We start from the raw sequence: 17780 nt of genomic DNA on the forward strand, positions 1-17780 counted from the left end.
AAATTGAAAAATATAAAATGGGGCAATTTTGGGTGAAAATTACATGGAAGGTTTGCCGACCCTTATTTTTTTATTTTTTTAAAATTTTCCCTTGGCAACCTCACACCACTTTTTTTAAAATTTTTTTTTGACTTTTTTTGAAATTGGGTCATGCCCCAAGTTGTAGGGCAATGCCTAGGCGGTCCATGGAGATCTGACGTTTCTATCCTCAGACAACCCTTGTATTCATTGCCAAATAAGAATTTGGGCGGTCCAAGGATGGGAACTTTGGACCACTCCAGAATTGAGTTCTGATCAGACCAGGGAGTAGTCCGAGGTTCCAAACCTAAGATTGCCCTTTTCTTCATTCCTAAATGAGAATATGGGCAATCCGAGGATGGGAATGTCGGACCCCTCTAGAACTGAGCTCTGCTCAATCTAGGAAGCGGTGTGAGGTTTCTATTTTCAAACCGCCCATTTCTTTATTCCTATGTGAGAACATGGGCGATCCGAGGATAGCATCCTTAGACCTACTAGGGATTGCCCTAAAACTTTGGGTGCAACCCAATTTCAAAAAAAGTTTTAAAAAAAAATACATAAAATACAGAGAGAGAGAGGGTTGTCCTTGTATAATAATAATATATATTTGATTTTCTCATCATAAAGCCGATTGGGAAAAGTAGGAACAAGATGCTCTCGAAAGGGGCTTGAGTCATGGTGGTAGCACCCCGCACTCTAGGCACCACGTTGTGGTTTTCATTTCCACCACTAATACCGTCCCACATTAATAACTTCAAAAAGCTAACAACTAATCTACTTGAAAAAACCGTAGGGGGAGTCTTTCCCAATAAACTACCCAAAAAACAAAAGAAAGGCAGAGAAAGATATGGAGAAAATAAGACGGATATCCATCTTCATGTTATGTATCCAATTTCAACTTCCTGGACTCTAGGAAGCTCTTGGGGTGGTGGCGAGTAGAAGAGATGTAGTGGAGAAAGGAAGCAAAATCGGTGTTGGCATATAGTGGTGGGTGGCATTGGTCGATGAGCTGTGGTGCCGGTCCAATCACAGTTTCGAAGGGCAGGCTATGGAGGGATGCCACAGATATCCGAGTCTTGGAGCGGTTTGCCAGTACTCGGTGCAACACACTCTTGTATTTGCCATTACTGAATATCTGTGTTGGCAGCATGAGAATGCATTATCAACCTTGAGATGAGGTAAAAATGTTGTATTATCGTATGTAAGAAGAAAGTAGTTACCTCGAGATGATCCCCAACATTGATAACGAAGGAGTCGGAGAGGGTTGGAAGGGTGAACCAGTCGCCGGTTTTCAGTTGCACTTGCAACCCCTCGACTTCATCCTGAAGGAGGAGAGTGAGGAAGCCGTAGTCGGAGTGGGGGAGCATTCCAAGGGTGAGCTCAGGCTCAGGACAAGTTGGGAAGCAGTTGAGGACAAGCATCTGGCTCCCTTCCTTCATCTCCTTCAACAACCCCTCATCTTGCAAAGGGATGATTCCTAGGCTCTCCATCACTGCCTCCATCAACATGAAGAAAAGTGCCTTTGTTTCTCTCGCATACTCCTCCCCTACAACCCTTCAGGAAGTTTTTGGATATGTGTAATTTGTCACATATTATATATTTATATCCTTCTCTGTTAATGAAAGATAATAGTTTTCTCTGGCTCTCTGCGCATTATCACAGGGACAGAGAAAATAGAGTGCAGATACAAGAATTAAATGCTCATAAGAAAATAGAAACAAAGAAAATTTTTTTTTAGCCCAGAGTTTAGAAATGAGAAATGGAGGATTTCAATTTGAATAGGAGGTGTAGATAGTGTAGTTGTACCTCAAGTCGGATGGCCAGAGGGGAAGGGTTTGAGAAAGAGGGGTGCAATAAAGCTTCAAGAAATCTCTCCAACAAAAGACCCCATCATTGTTTTGGTTGTAGCTGGTCCCGTATCGCACCGGGGCCGTCATATCTTCCCCCATGAACCTTGATCTCTCCTCGTAAGGGAGTTCAAAGAAACCCTTAGCCGCCTTCATCATCCCCTCCAACACCTTCGAAGGGATTCCATGATTTATGACCTGCATTCATCAATCACTTCCGTTTGATTTCATGAAGGGATAGACCCTGCAACCCAACTTCAAATCCTATTATTGAAGAAATAGGGATAGAAAGTTTGTGTTCCATACCTGGAAGAAACCATGCTCTCCACATGCTTTTGCCAATGACTTGAGGACTTCATTGCGATTAGGTCCTTGTAATTTGGCAGCGTCGACTGTAGGCAGTTTCAGGATTGGAGCTCTAACCATGTCTCTAACCTCGTCATTACTATTATTACTACTACTACTATTATAAGCAGGCCTCTCTGCAACAGGGAGTACATATTTTTGGGGAATGCCTGTAATCCCATTGTCGCAGAGATACTTGACTCCTTTGAGATATCCCTTCTCACATGCAAGCCCTTCTGCCCTAACCGTCGCCACTTTACTGCTACTTGCCATTGTCACAAGCTCCTCCTCAACTGGTTCTAAGCTCAATACTCTCTTATCTCTCACCTAATCAGAGAGGAAAAATAATGCAACAACTAAAAAGAGAGTATTGTTTCTCTCTAGCTGATTTGAATAGAGAGTGAGAGAGGTGGAAGTGTGGAGATTGGGGCATGGCATTTATAGCATCTCTATAGGTATTGTATTGGTATTCTTACTACTACTATTATGGCAAGAGGAGACTGGCTGTATGGACGGTTGACTTATGCTTTGCTTTCCTCTTGCGAGCTCTCCAAAGGAAAACAAGTAGGGTATTCTATCATAGGTATGGTCTCGTATTGTTAGAAGGAAAAACAAACAAACATCCCCGAGCCCCTTCCTTATGGGAGAAGGTGAAGAGCCTGACCGGCCCAGTGGATCCCGCCCTAAAAAAGTAGGGCATGACTTGGGCTATGGACAAGACCGGCTCGGTTTGGCCCGTCCCGGCTTGACTGTACTTTTCACTTATGTTTTTCTTCTTTTTTTTTTTTATTTGTTTGCAACCTGGCTCAGCTCTAAGGCAAGGGTTGGGTCAGGACCAAGGTTGTCTTGAAATTTGTTTTTTGTTAATTCAATAGAGAAGATAGACCCCTACATGTTTTTTCAAGTAGATTAAGAGATAACGTTTTTAAGTTATTAATGTGGTAGCATTAATGGTGGGAATAAAAATTACAACATAATGACTAGGATGTGGTGTGCTACCACCACAACCCCACCGGCACCGGCCCTACCCTGCCCTCAATGCGGAAGATTTCCGCCGCTGACTTTGTATACTGAGTCATATGGTGCAGCTGCATTCTAAGATTGACTTTCTCATACCTACCCACCCTTATTTTATTTTAATTTAGATTGTTCCTTCCATCCATGTAAGACTTCTGACTTATTCATAAGGAAAAAAACAAAAGCTACGGGGTAGGGAAGAATATTTTGTGCTCGCTTTAAAGGAAACGGCGCAAATAGGAGGACTAGACATATCCCACCAAGTTACTTTAAATTCATTGTTTTTGTTTCTTGGGTAATTTCTATGTTAAAACAAAACTCTTTGATAATCAAGGGTAAAGCAAGTTGTTTATATTAATAACATTTTTGCTTTGCTTGCATATGGGTCCCCTACTCTAATGCCACCAAAATGCAATGAACTTGTGCTACTAATTCCATAGAGGAGTGGGTGCATCTTGTACCTATCATTTGAATTCGTTTTAGACATATCATTTTCATTACATCTCACTTCATTTTAAACACTAAAATCCACCCATGGCTTCTCCCTTCACCATTTCGATGCCTTTTGTCTTTTGTTGCCCATTCGTTGTATTTGTTGCATACCCTCCATTGACACATGTATACATATAGGACAAAATTTATATAAGGGTGGCCCTAAACAATCAAATTAAAACACACCTCAAAAATTCACTAGGAGAAGTTGTTTTGATGCTGAAAAATCCACTACTTGATCATTTCGACCTTAAAATGTATGAACATGAGATTTCAAGTCTTGAAAACAATGTATCTTCTAATGCTTTTTGTGGACAGTCAAATTTTAAGATTATCAAGTGTTCTAGATCTACTCGATTTACACTATTTTTTGAGTTTTAAATTTTATAATTAGAGATGAAAATAAATTTTAACGCCATCACGAAGGGTTCCAGTGCTAAAATTACATCTTCCAACACTATTTCAAGGTACACATTACTTTGATTGTTTAGTGCCTCAGCTTTATACAAACGACACCCATATATATACTTTTGAGGTATATACTTCTCCCATTCGATTTAATTAATTTCCTAAAACCTATTTTATTATTATATATATATATAAAACACTACGCAACGTCTATAAGCGAAAAATCACAGTGATTTCATCTACCTCCATCACCGTCCAAAGTTCATCGTGCAGTCACGATTATCCGATAGTGTTTTATTTTTCATTTTTTTTTTTTACAAATCAGAATGATCTGAAATTTGGAGGGTGTATTCATTAGTAATAGGGGAATCTTCAAAAATTATATAAAAAAAAATTTACATAAGAAAAATTGACCAAAATACCCCCAAATCTTTTCAGGGGTATTTTGATCAATTTAATTTACAGATAATTTTTTTTATATTTTTATTAGATACGCCTCAATGACTCCAAATTTTAGGTCATTCCGATTTATAGAAAAAACTGAATAATAAAACACTACTAGATAATCATGCCGCGCGATGAAATTTGGACGGTGATGAGGGTAGGTGAAATCACTATTCATTTTCGTCTATAGGCGTTGGAAAGAATTTTATATATATATATATATATATATATATATATATATATATATATATATATATGTATTTAGAGAGAGAGAGAGAAAGTAAATCAAAAAAGAAGAGATGTTGCGTAAAAAGGTTGTCTTTTGGATATAAAATTGAGTCCCTCTTGTATAGAGAGAAAGTGTCACATCATATTATGTTTTGTAATTTTTCAATACCTTATTGTTGCGTCTCAGGTTTCTCTGAAGAGACTTAATGTCCATTAATTAGTATGAATATACAAGTTTATCTTATATAGACAAATACAGATGACAAGAAAAGATATAAATCCTATACTACACTTAAACTTACCATAAATACAAGATATTGTATCTAGCTGTCTCAAATATACAGATTACCATATACACCTTCCATAATAACCTGATAAACAATATTTCATACTTATGACTATTCATTTTACAAGGTTAGATTCACCGTGCATCTTCCATGTTTTACTGGTTAAAACCAATTGTAATTGATTCATCAACAAGCACAACGATTCAAAATGACAATCAAGTCTTGGTGTCTTAACATAAACATCGTGGTTACAAGAAAACAGCCAAGGAATCGGGCTCGGGTCAAGGTGATCATTGCTAGGTTTTCATAGCATTGTGTCTGAAGTTCTATTGTAACAATGTCAAAAAACAAAAACTAAAAACAAAAAAAAAATTATGATAACACCCATGAGCCTGACCCCTTCCTGTGCCTCAAACATCTTTACACATGCACCTGAGAGTCACATACATACATTACATGCATTTTGCATGCTCTGTGGAAGGAGCTTACTCTCCCCTTAGGTCAATAAACACGAGAGAAGAGGGTATTTCAACATGATCTCTTCTTTATTCTTCAATGTGGAACTAGTTCTGACTACTTCTCCGTGCAACAGCACTTTCCAAATACGACAGTTAGCAGAAATATTATTTTGAAATTATGCCTCATATTTTTAAAATAAAAATACTATCAGATGACCGGTTATTTAACAAAGGCACAGGAAAATTGTACAAGAGGGAATAGAAAGTTGGTCTTCTAGTTTAATATGTCAAATTCTCGGTATTGAATCCATCTCTAATCCATTTCCCATGGCCCACCCACAACAGGAGTAATCCCCCACCATACATAGTACAAATTTGATTAGCTAATTGGTCACATAGTATTAGTATATATATATATATATATATATTTTAAGTGGTTCAGAAATAGGAATCGAAGTTGAGATTGGCACCGCCCACCACTTATGCCCAAGCCCGATACCTCTAAATTACCTTTTCTATCTAACAAAAAGGCAACTCTAGTACTTTGAGATCTTGTTATTCCCGCACATTAAATGAGCAAGACAAGTGTTTGATTCTCTATTTTTAAGTAAAAATTTATCTGATGTACCTTATAGACATAGATTGTTATAGATTGGGGACAAATATTATCTTGAAATTACACATTGATGCGTCTGAACAAGTACTCTCATGACCAGTGTAAGAAAAAGCGAATCAAAAAGGTTAAATGGACGTGGGTCTGGAAGTGGTTCAACCAGCCTTACTGGTAAACTAGTCGGTTCAACTGCTCTAACCGGACTCTTCTTCGGGCATAAAAAAAGTGTTAAAAAGTTAAAAAAATATAAAAGAAATATACTAAAATATGAAAATCATATTTAAATAACGATTAAACAAAGCACATCCAAATGAAGTTAAAAATTAATGAAAAAAATAAAATTTGAAAAATCGATTTGGGCCCAGAAGTATTTTTAAAATTTTCTATATAAAGTGGAAAAATGTAAAATTAATACTAATAGCCAAAACAATTTCCAATTTTTGTTATAATGATGAAAGCATTAATAATATATTACGAACAATTTCTTTATTTTTTAGTGTTTTATATAATTTTCTTATTTTAAATATGTGATGAGTCACCAAAACCAGCCAAAACAGATTCAGTCAGTAGCCGGGTTTGATCTAACTGAACGGTTACAGGTTAAAATGGGCGATTTTTCCATCAATGCTTATGACCACGTAGCACAGAGCCCATGTGGTAATGGGAATTCATATGGAACACAACTAATGCCGTTAATCAACATATGCAATACAACTCAATCAAGAGTTGACGCTATCTATCTCTGTCTCTCCACGACATGGACATGGACATATTAACTCCTCTACGTGGTGGTGTTGGTCATCAGTATTTTATACGGTCGGTGCAAGTACTAGGAAGGATGTTAGATACTAGTATTTTTTCAGGGTCAACTGAGAAATTATTTGAATTCAAAATGGAACATCCCTTTTCAAGTGCCGTGTGCATTTGTCCACAATCAAAGAGTCCACGAAGACCCCGTCAATCAAGCTGACTGACTTAACTCAAATTTTTACTCAGAAGAGAGTTATTATTTTTATTATTATCATTATTATTATTACTATTATTATTATTTGAATCAAATTTTTAGGTATTTATAAATATGCTCGATTTGTATTATATTTCAAATTTAAAAATTCATAAATATAAATACAAATAAATTTTCAAACCATCTTAAAGTTTTCCATACTAGACCTTAATCTCCAAAACATATCATAGGTGCTCCATACTTGTACAGTACAAGAAGGATGCCTTAACCAAACCCCACCCAAAAGAAAACTCCATCATAATTTGTAGCGTATCATGTGAGGTATAATCAGTTAGCCCACAGTACGCCCGTCTTGCTAATTTGAAATGAGGTGTACTTCCATAAAATGTCATTTCCAATTCGGTTTCATGAAAGGGTGTTGTTTGTGTAAGGCCGAGGCCCAAAACAATCAAAGTAGGGCGCAGCTTCAAATAGCGTCTTGTTTACATATTAGAACGTTTTATGATGGCCAAAAAATTTATTTTCATCTCTAATTATAAAATCTAAATTTTAAAAATAGTATGGATTGAGTAGATCTGTGAACATTTAAAGATATTTAAAATTGACAGTCTAGATCATACATTAAAGGATGCACTATTTTCATTACTCGAAATGTATTTTTTCTCATGTCCATACATCTTGAAGTCCAAATGATTGAATTTTAGGATTTTTTTAGCATCCATACAACCTTTTCTCATGAATTTTTGATGTACGCCTTAATTTAATTGTTTGGAGCCTCACCCTTATATAAACTTTTTCTTTCATGAAATGTGAAGTTTTTATAGTTTCAGTAGGGTTACTTATAAGTGAATCTTAGCGGCTACTTTTGATGAATTAGAAGAACTCCTCTCGTATATCCGGGCATCCAAAGGAGCTTGGCATATATTATAATATATTATATTGGGCCACACGCTTATTCAGTTACGAACATTTTTGTTTGTGGGGACGGACTTCGAAACTACCATGACCACCATAAGTGGTCCGCGAATTATTAAAGCGATCCCCTTTCTATAGGCCCTGATGCACCACAAAACTCTTGCCCCATCTATTACAATCAGTGGGGGTTGCGCCTCCTACCCGTTTTATTGATTAAGTTGCATCATTTTATAACCTCATCATAGAAAGTTCCAGCAACATCACAGAAAGGCAGTAAAGTGAAAAAATTCAGGTGGTCGAGCTCTCCAAATAGTAATTTTTGAGAGGGTTACAACATGCTTAGTTAAAGCATCTGCAATCATGTTCGCTTCATGATACACATATCTAATACTTCATTTATTCCCAGTTGAAAAACGTTTGCAGTAACAGTTGCCGATGAGGGTCTGCATTCTCCAAGAGACTCTATATCGACCTCACTTTGTTTCGACAAGGATATTGGAGTCAGCCTCAATAAAAAAAAAAAAGCAGTGAAACTGGAGAGCGGATCAATCCCCAACTTTAAAGATTTGAATTCATCCACATTGTTGGAGGGGGCACGAAAGGGAGATGAAAATGCTGCTTTGAATTCGCACGAAAGAAATGATGTAAGGTTTCACGTTGGGTAGTCCTTAAACATGTTCAAATGACTTGAACCGGTACTTGTTCCATTTGGCACACATATGAGGAACTTATTGCTCAAGGGTTAGAATTTTGTCGAACCTCATTGTTAGTGATTTTCAAATTTCTTGTGAAAAAAACACACTCATAAAAAAAATGGTTCGCATTTTCCTCCTTGTGAAAGCAAAGAATGCATCGAGAGACCGAAGAAATTCCATTGATTAAATGAGAAGTCATAGTAGTGATTCGTTGATGAAGAGATAGGAAAGTTGGGCTTATGTGATCTAGCACGTTCTATGTAATTTTTTCTTTTTTTGATATTCTTTTCTTCTTTTTTTCTTTTTCTTTCCCACTTAGATCACTTACAAGTATTCTATTATAATAAATTGGCCAGAAAGAAATAAAGAAAATAAAACTGGATCTAATACTTGATACCATTAAAACCACTATTTCATCAATCAATCAAAACAACAAAAGATATAAGCAATAAATATGGCAAGAAATAAGAAATAGGATGCCGAAGATAACCTCAACCAGGCTTAATACCATGTCACCACCTCCAATGGCTCCAGATCAATAGTCAACCTCAATTTCCGAGATGGTAAAGTATATGGGCTAAACCAGTGTTTGCAAAATCGAACCGGAATGGTAAACTGGACATGGGCCTAGAAGCGGTTTAACTGGCCTAACCGGTAAACCGGTCGATTCAAATGCTCTAACAGGACAAGTCTCGCGCGGTCAAAAAAGTGTTGAAAAAATAAAAAATACAAAAAACAAATCTACTAAAATATGAAAAGCATATAAAGAATTATTAACACTAAACACGTTCAAATGAAGTTGAAAAATAATGAAAAAAAAGGATTTTAACCCATTTTATATTTTCCAAGGGCTATTTTAAAAATTTTCAAAAAAATATGGGAAAATATAAAAGTGAGTATTAATGACCAAAAAAAATTTTAATCTTTACCATAATGTAAAGAATATTTAAAAATACATTATAAATCAAAATTACTTATTTTTAAGAATTTATATACATTTTTTTGAATTTGTTTTTAACTACCAGTTGGTCATCCTAACAGCCCAAAACTGAAACCGGACACTAGCCGGTTCCGATCTAACCGTGCGGTTAGCAGTTAGATCGAGCGATTTTGCAAACAATGGGCCAAACCTCCAATGGAACAAGAACTCTTATCACGAGGCTTAGATTTCAAACAAAGCCCTTAATCCTTTAAACACCTAAATGAGAAAGATCTACTTCTCAATACTAAACCCTTAACCCATGGGCCATGAGAGATATAGAAGATGGGAGAGAGAGAAGATGCGCATCAAGCCTAGGCTAGGTGGGGCCTGCCCCTGAACAAGAGAAGAGATAGAGACTACTTGGGGTGTATCCCTATGAGATGAGAGAGAGAGACACTTCTATGTGGGGCATGCCCCTCTAAGAGAGATATGGGCATGCCCCTCACGACCTAACCAGGTTTTCACCGCTCAGGAAAGAGTCCACCTCAAGACGATCAAAAGACATCAAAATCTTCAGAATCAAACAAGCATTAAGACTACGGTGATTGATCATCTCAAACGCTATCAGAAGTATCCGAAAAAGCTCCCAAGATTTGGCAATAGTGAAAGGCCCCTCAGAGAGGGATGGTTTTGTGCAGTTTAAAGTCATACAACTAGGACCATGTAGTGTAAGGTCGTGCAACTAGACCTTCGCTGCAGTTTAAGGTCTATAGGTCGGACCATAGTGCTGAGCCTTTTATCATCATGCAGCTAGGACATGTACTATGGTTTAAGGTCAAATAGCTAGACCATGGTTATGCAATTTAAAGTCATACAACTAGGACTATGCAGTTTAAGGTCGTGTAACTAGACCTCCGCAACAGTTTAAGGTCATTTAGTTTCGACCATGGTATTGAGCCTTTTATTGTAGAGCTACTATAGAGGAGTACAATTGAGTCCATATTGCAGTTTCTAATGAGAGAGAACAAAGCAGCGAGTTGAAAAATGCTTGAGGCGAATTTGTGTACAAACCATGTTGCTAGACAGCCAGAGGGCTTCATAATTGTTCTAAGAGGGCAAACTTCTCGAGTGTGTCTCGAACCCCAAAATGACAAGATAAGTGCCAAAACACCCTCTGTCATAAAATCTCTCTGTTTGTTGGTTCCTATCCGTACATAGGAGAGCAGGCGTGTAATGCGCATGAACCCTATGTGTATGTTTGATAGTGGATTCCCGCTATCTGCACGAAGAAAAATCAGGTCCGACCAACTATGACTCCACTGGGGACACGCTACCCTCTGGTTGAATTGGTCTGTTCTCAAGCAAACATCTCTTCTCTCTCTCTCTCTCTCTAAAACTGTAATAAAGTCTTATTACTCTTCCTTTGTCCAAGTTGGGGACTTCATCATTCCCATATTTGCGACCCCACCCATAGAGAGCAGAATGACCAATCTTGCTTTTCCGCTGTCCTCCTCAAGTGGCCTGGCCATCCCTACCATCCTATTTCAGGCTAGGGAGACTAGGGGAAAAGGTGCCCAAACTCCTTCTCCTCCCTTCTCCGACATCAACAGGAAATACATTGATGTCACGTGCATGGGTGGTCTTGAAGCCACCCACTCTCATAAGCACCCTATTACTGGCAGGTATCTCGCTTGTCACAAGCTTAATAGTGGTCGTCATGCCACTCCTTCTCTTCACCTGGTGGGTCCTGATAGGGCCACTGTCTCAGCGGGTAATCGAAGGTACCCCATCCGTGCTTCACAAAGGCGTCGCTGGTACCAGCGCACCGTCGCACACACAAGAATATGGTGACTCCTACGCCAGTCTGCGCAGCTCCAAGACTACTGCATGCACATTCACACTCATTGCGGCTAATGGCTTAACTATCACCGTGATAAGAGGGGAAAGACAAAACCTTACCTTGGTCTCCTCACTTTCTTAGGACCTCTTGAGGCTCGGACCCCATCACAAGTGGTCTTCAGGCCACCGATGCACCGCATGATAATCTTGCAGCTCAGGGTAACCCAAAGGCTGGAACCAAGCGAGTACACCACGTTCTAGACAATCGAAAGTCTTCTAAAATAATGCACATGCACGCCCAAAGCCTTAAGGCCTCTTCAACTGGATAGGTGGGTATTTCAAATACCTAACATTCTACTTCACAAGGGGTTGGGATACAAACCGCCCCAAACATTACTATGGGCCATGCACACACTTGCAAGACCAGTGACCTTACTAGCGGAAAAGGGAAAGGAGCATCAAAAGCCCCCCCTCAGTATCTCGAAGATGTTCAGCAAGGGGGCAGAATCTCATTCCATGATAAAAAGAGAGGCTACACGTTACAAAGCTCATCGCCTCAAAGATTAAAAAAAATGGAGGCAGAAGTATTCTTCAGAAAATCTTTATAGATCTTGCGAAGGATGATGAGTTGTTATTTCTTTTCACAGCCTTCAACAAACAACCACGACTGGGTTCTAACGCCTGATAAGTCTTCTTGTTTCAGCCGTACGACCTTCAAGGTCTCTCAAAACTACAAGGTTAGCAAAATTCTCTTGGCGCCACTCGGTCAACTTGACTTGCTTCTCATCGTATTCGACGGATAAAGCATCTATTGCCGACATTAAGGTCATTAGTTTAGAGACACGAACCATGCTGAAAGACACAAGGTAGAGTTTTTCTGAAACACTTCGCCCTTCACACGAGCATAGTGAGCTTCTAAAGCCTTTATTTGCGCCGATCTTTCCTCATTAGGAAATCAAGCGACATCTTTTGGCCCTTGTGACATAAAAAAAAAAAAAAAAAAAAAAGAAGAAGAGCGGGGGGGGGGGGGGGGAGGGGGCGGAGGTTCTGGTGGTGAAATATTAGCTATAAAGAAAGCAATTCCACGATCGACCAAACATCCCAAGCTCAGTAGAGGAACAAGAACAACAAAAAAGAAAAAGAAAAAAAAAGAAAATAGACCAAATCAAAAGAGAAAGAGGGGCCCTACCTTGAGGAGGAGTCGAACTGTTGCTAGCCATTGCTATTAAAAAAAGAAACACTTGGAGGGTAAAAGAGATTAGGGTTTTTACTTCGAAGAAAAATCTCAGCAAAAACAAAGGAAGCTACCCTGCACGCCCTTTTTATAACTAAAGAAACGACGACGTATCACGCAAGCCAATGACGTGACATGTGGTCCAGTCACGTGGAAGTAAGAACAAAACGTGAGCAAAATGTCGTGTGATTCAGAGTACGAAAACACAAACAACACGTGAAGCGAAGCATCACAGGAAGCGAAACGCCACATGTTTCCATCCTGGGGAAGCACAAGTGGCATGCAAGTGAAATGCTGCATGATCCCAATGCAGTTGAGAACAAACACCGCGTAGACCCATCACTCAATGCAAAAAACAAAAATACCGTGTCGTTCTGCTGCCCCTTGTGAATGTCTTTGTTCACCTAAAATGATGCACGCACTTTCGATAAAAACACACCACTCATCTCAGGTACGCAATACTCCCTCTTGACCCACACAAAATTTGGATCTCCACCAGGGGTTCAACACACACTTGTGCACCACTACACCTGATAGACATGCGAATTATGTTCCTTGTGCCATCTACACTCACAGGACCCTCGGTGGTCAAGTGCCCAAAAAAAGAAAAAAAGAAAAAATGGGGTCCTTGTGAAAACCAGAAATGGCACTAACCCTAAGGACTCGAATGAAAACCTAAAAGGCCATGCAAAGCATTCAAGCTGGACAGTCGGCATATTCCACCCTCGGCATTTTTCAGATATTTTTCAGCACCTTGGTCCTTGAGGAGGAATAAAGAGAAGCAGGTCAATAAAGCCTTGACATACAATGGAATTCTCGACAGTTGCAAAATTTCCCCAAAACTGGTAGAATTCTTCCTAAGTACTTAAAAAGGCCACCTGCCAAGTTTCTTCACAATCCGACATATCTACGGTAGTGTAGACAAAGAAACAATTTTGAAAAAATCGACCGCTAACACCATGACATGGACCCCATAACTAGAACTATATTTTTGGTGCATCGAACAGTGGTGAGATCACTGCCATTGGATCTGACATGGTCGAAAACCCCTATGAGTCAAGTTTCGGCTTAATTGGGTACTCCAAGACAAAGTTATGAGTAAAATACTGTAAAGGGGTAGGCCACACACTATTCCCGTGTAGTCTCTCTGCACCAAAATACCATTAAAGGTGACTCTTTTTATAGTCTCGGGCAGTAATTTTTGGGAGCCATATCTCATTCATCCCGCATCGGATCGCGCTCAAATTTTGTGAACGTGTTCGTCTCGTCAAGATGAGTGTTTCGATATATGGTACACCCCATGGAGATGCCTGAGCAGGGAGAAAACTAGAGAGAAGTTATCGATCCATGAAGAAATTTGTAGAAAAATCAGCAGCAGCACGCCTCGGTCGAATAACCGAATCACGATGCTCGCATACCTGATGGACGTGAAATCAATTGTATTATGTGTGTAAGGTTCAAGGCTCTCTCTAGTCTGAATCTCACGTATGATGAACAATTGGATTTCATACACGGAGGCGTCGAAGCTGCTATAAATGTTGATCGCTGGATTTCCAGATTTTCACCAAAAACTCAAGACGATAAAATCTTCGTTAGGACATAAAATCGAGTTGCGTTTGTTGCCACACAATCGTGACGACATGCTTAGTGTGATTCAACAAAGGAATAAAATAAAAACATCAAGGAATGAGCACATTATCGATTTGAATTTTTCGAGATTCATCCAAATTTCGAGTCGCATGATCGTGACCCAAAAACATGATCCATGGTTCGAAGTTGCCATCAAATCGATCACCATGTCGAGCCCTACAAGAAAGCAATCATCTTTCTACCAAATGAATTTCGGAGCAACCCCAAATCATCTATGGACGATTACGCAAGTTCTAGTGCAGCAGTAGGGACTATTTTGGAATTTCATGTATTGTTGGGGAGGGGCAAAACAATCTTTTTGCACCAAATTTTAGAATTTATTTTAATTCAATTAAATTATAATTATAATCAATTTAGGTAGTTTTTTGACGTACACCCATGTTTGTGCCCAATTCTATATAAACATGCAAAGCCTAATAGTATAAGCCCCCCCATTCATTCTTCACATTCATCAATAAAATTTCAATCTTTCTTGGGTGCATCTTGGAGAAAGAGAGAGGAGAGAGAAGAAAAGGGCCGGTATCCCTCGGTAGGGTAGTTTCTCTTTCCTCCTTTTTCCTCTCTCATCTTTTTTTCTCTTCCTCTCTCATCATCTCTATCTCTTTCTTCGTTTCTCAACTTTCTTTCTCTATCTCTCTCCTCATCTTTATCTCTATCTTTCTCTTTCCTCTCATTTATATCTTTCTTTCTTATTTCGTCTCTGATATCCTTTATCCAATTTCCTTTTCTCTCTTTATCTTTTCCCTCCTCCTTTCACCTCTCTTTCTTGTTCTCTCTCTCTCTGCTCTCTTTCTTCTTCTTCTCTGTTCGTGCATGACGAGGCCTATCGCTTGGCATGATGTTTTCTCACTTCAAAAGAAGCAAACAGTGAGTTGGGCCTTAACCCGAGTGGTGGGCCGGGCCTCTGTCAAAATCCCCTCGTCTGATTCTTTATCATGGACGGTGGATGTTCATCGCTGCCCATGTCTTCTCTCTCTTCTTCTTCATCTGACACAGACGGTGGAAGCACATCGACGCCTATGTCTTCTCTCTCTTCTTCTTCATCTGACACGGACGACAGAAGCACATCGCCACTCATGTTTTCTCTCTCTTCTTCTTCATCTGACACAGACGGCGGAAGCACATCGTCGCCCATGTCTCCTCTCTCTTCTTCTTCATCTGACATGAACAGTGGAAGCACATCGTCGCCCATGTCTTCTCTCTCTTCTTCTTCATCTGACACGAACGGTGGAAGCATATCGCCACCCATGTCTTCTCTCTCTTCTTCTTCATCTGACACAGACGACGGAAGCATGTCGCTGCCCATGTCTTCTCTCTCTTCTTCTTCATGTGACACAGATTACGGAAGCACATCGCCGCCCATGTCTTCTCTCTCTTCTTCTTCATCTGACATGGACGGTGGAAGCACATCGTCACCCATGTCTTCTCTATCTTCTACCTCATCTAACACAAACAACAGATGCACATCGTTGCCCATGTCTTCTCTCCCTTCTTCTTCTTCTCACACGGACAACAGCAGCATATCGTTGTCCATGTTTTCTCTCTTTTCTTACCCTTCTAACATGGACGGCGAAAGCTCATCGTCGTCCATATTCGTTTCGATCTCCTCTATCGCCATCTAGGTTCTCCTTTCTTCCTTCTCTCTCTTTTTCTCCTTCTTTCGTCTTTCCCTTTCCTCTTTCTTCTCTCTCTGTTCCTCTTCTCCTTCATTGCTCATCTCGTCTTCTTCTCCCATGCACGATATCGATAGTACTATGCATGTATCCCTTTCTCTCTATTCTTTCTCTCTCTCTCTCTCTCTCTCTCTCTCTCTCTCTCGTTTAACAAAGAGAGGCTGAGACAAAACATTACTCCGGTAGTCTTGTCTTCTAGCAGTAGTGTCGCTGAGCCGGTCTTTATCACAGTGCCCGCCTTACTACCACAATTAGCTAGCCATTGTGCTAGGATGGCTGATGATCGCTCTAATGTCTAGTAGTATTTCTGTTGTGCCGGTCTAGTTATCGTGCCCATTTTGCTATCATGTCGAATCAATCATTTGCTAAACTAGCAGTTGTGTTAGTCTCACCACTTATTCAAAACTCCTCTAATCTACCTCTTTCCTCTTCTTTCATCTATTTTCTTACCCTTTCTTCTCTTGAATGTGCACACTTGTGTACATTTGCTTAAAGACAAGGTGGGGTCTCTTTTGGCCCACTTGTCTTGTAAAATTAACCATGTGTATGTGATTGTAGAAACAGGAGATTACAGGCCAAGGGAGGCGACTCCGAACCAGTGCTACAATTGGGAGGCTTTCTTTGTGATCTAAGAGGGCACCCACGGGAGCCAGCTCGAGTAAGTCCCGAACCCACCTTAAATTCCTCTATCATCGGTTGTTATACCTACCCTCGCTCTTGAGCGAGGTTCCCGAGAGAGCGATCTCAAAGTCTCAGTTTCCTCCGAAACCCGAGATGCTTACTGCTCGATCATCCAGATCCGGAGGGTGAGATCGAGGCACCTAACTAGCTTGGTGACTCCACTGGGGACTTACTACCCCTTTGTCTGGTCGTTCATGTTTGGCTAGTTTTTCCTTTGTTTTTCTATTTTCACACACCACATGGCATCTGGGTTCTCTAACCCATTTATCTAGATCGAGGATTTTCTCATCCCCGCATTCACGAGCATCGCCCTGGAACAAGTTCTTTGAACTTTTTTCCCAACCTTCCTTTTGAGCAAAGACCCAGTGTCTAGCTCTTAGGTCTTAACCTGGGTAGGCATGAGGAGGGACTTAAAGGTCCCTAACTCTCCATCTCTTAGCTCTAGTGGAACCTCCACCAAGGCACCCTACATCGGTAGCACATTCGTTGCCACTCATAGCATGCACCCTATCACCAGCAAGTCACTTGTCGGTCTTATTGCCGAGGTATGCAGGAAGGCTGCCCAGTCCCTTGCAGCAAAAGGCTAAGAAGTTGCCATTGCCTCAGTGGGTCGCCCCAAGGCTACCCCCCATATTCCAGCACCACCACGAGTCTCTGCCCATTGAAGCTCTGCAAATTGAGGGGAAGACCTTGGGGCCTTCACCTCTCGCACAAACCATAAAGCTCCTGGGTAATCCACTAGAGCCACACCTCGGGGCAACTTTTATGTTACCTTGAGTCAACGTCCAGGCTCAGGCCTCCCAAATCCAGGTCCTGCACACGTTGTGCATTTGCATCCCACCACTCGGGGACGACGCCATGGTTGCGTCAACCCGAGTACATGGAAGACGACCCCCGCGTCCTCCTACTCTGCACACACTAGCACACCCTGTAAGGGGCAGGCTTCCACCTGTTCTCTTACAAACACCTACTCGCAGTTCTCGACGTCTTAAGGCCAGACCACCTATTTGAAAGCCGGGGCTGACCCCCAAGTCACCCGTCATCCTTCTT

At 40.2% G+C, this 17780-nt stretch overlaps 1 protein-coding gene across 1 annotated transcript; it reads right to left on the reverse strand.

The window, feature by feature from the left end:
* Positions 1-609: 609 nt before the first annotated feature.
* Positions 610-2621, reverse strand: LOC18441119 (2-oxoglutarate (2OG) and Fe(II)-dependent oxygenase superfamily protein). Its single transcript, XM_020671573.2, has 4 exons — positions 2172-2621; positions 1825-2063; positions 1239-1572; positions 610-1153 (listed from the first exon to the last, which is right to left on the reverse strand). Exons 1-4 carry the CDS (start codon positions 2481-2483, stop codon positions 899-901), a joined length of 1140 nt encoding a protein of 379 aa, XP_020527232.1. The 5' UTR covers positions 2484-2621; the 3' UTR covers positions 610-898.
* Between the last annotated feature and the right edge of the window lie 15159 nt (positions 2622-17780).

This window comes from Amborella trichopoda, chromosome 7 (genome assembly GCF_054954075.1).
Source record: "Amborella trichopoda isolate Santa Cruz 75 chromosome 7, AtrichopodaSantaCruz75HAP2 v2.0, whole genome shotgun sequence".
Taxonomy (NCBI): Eukaryota; Viridiplantae; Streptophyta; class Magnoliopsida; order Amborellales; family Amborellaceae; genus Amborella; species Amborella trichopoda.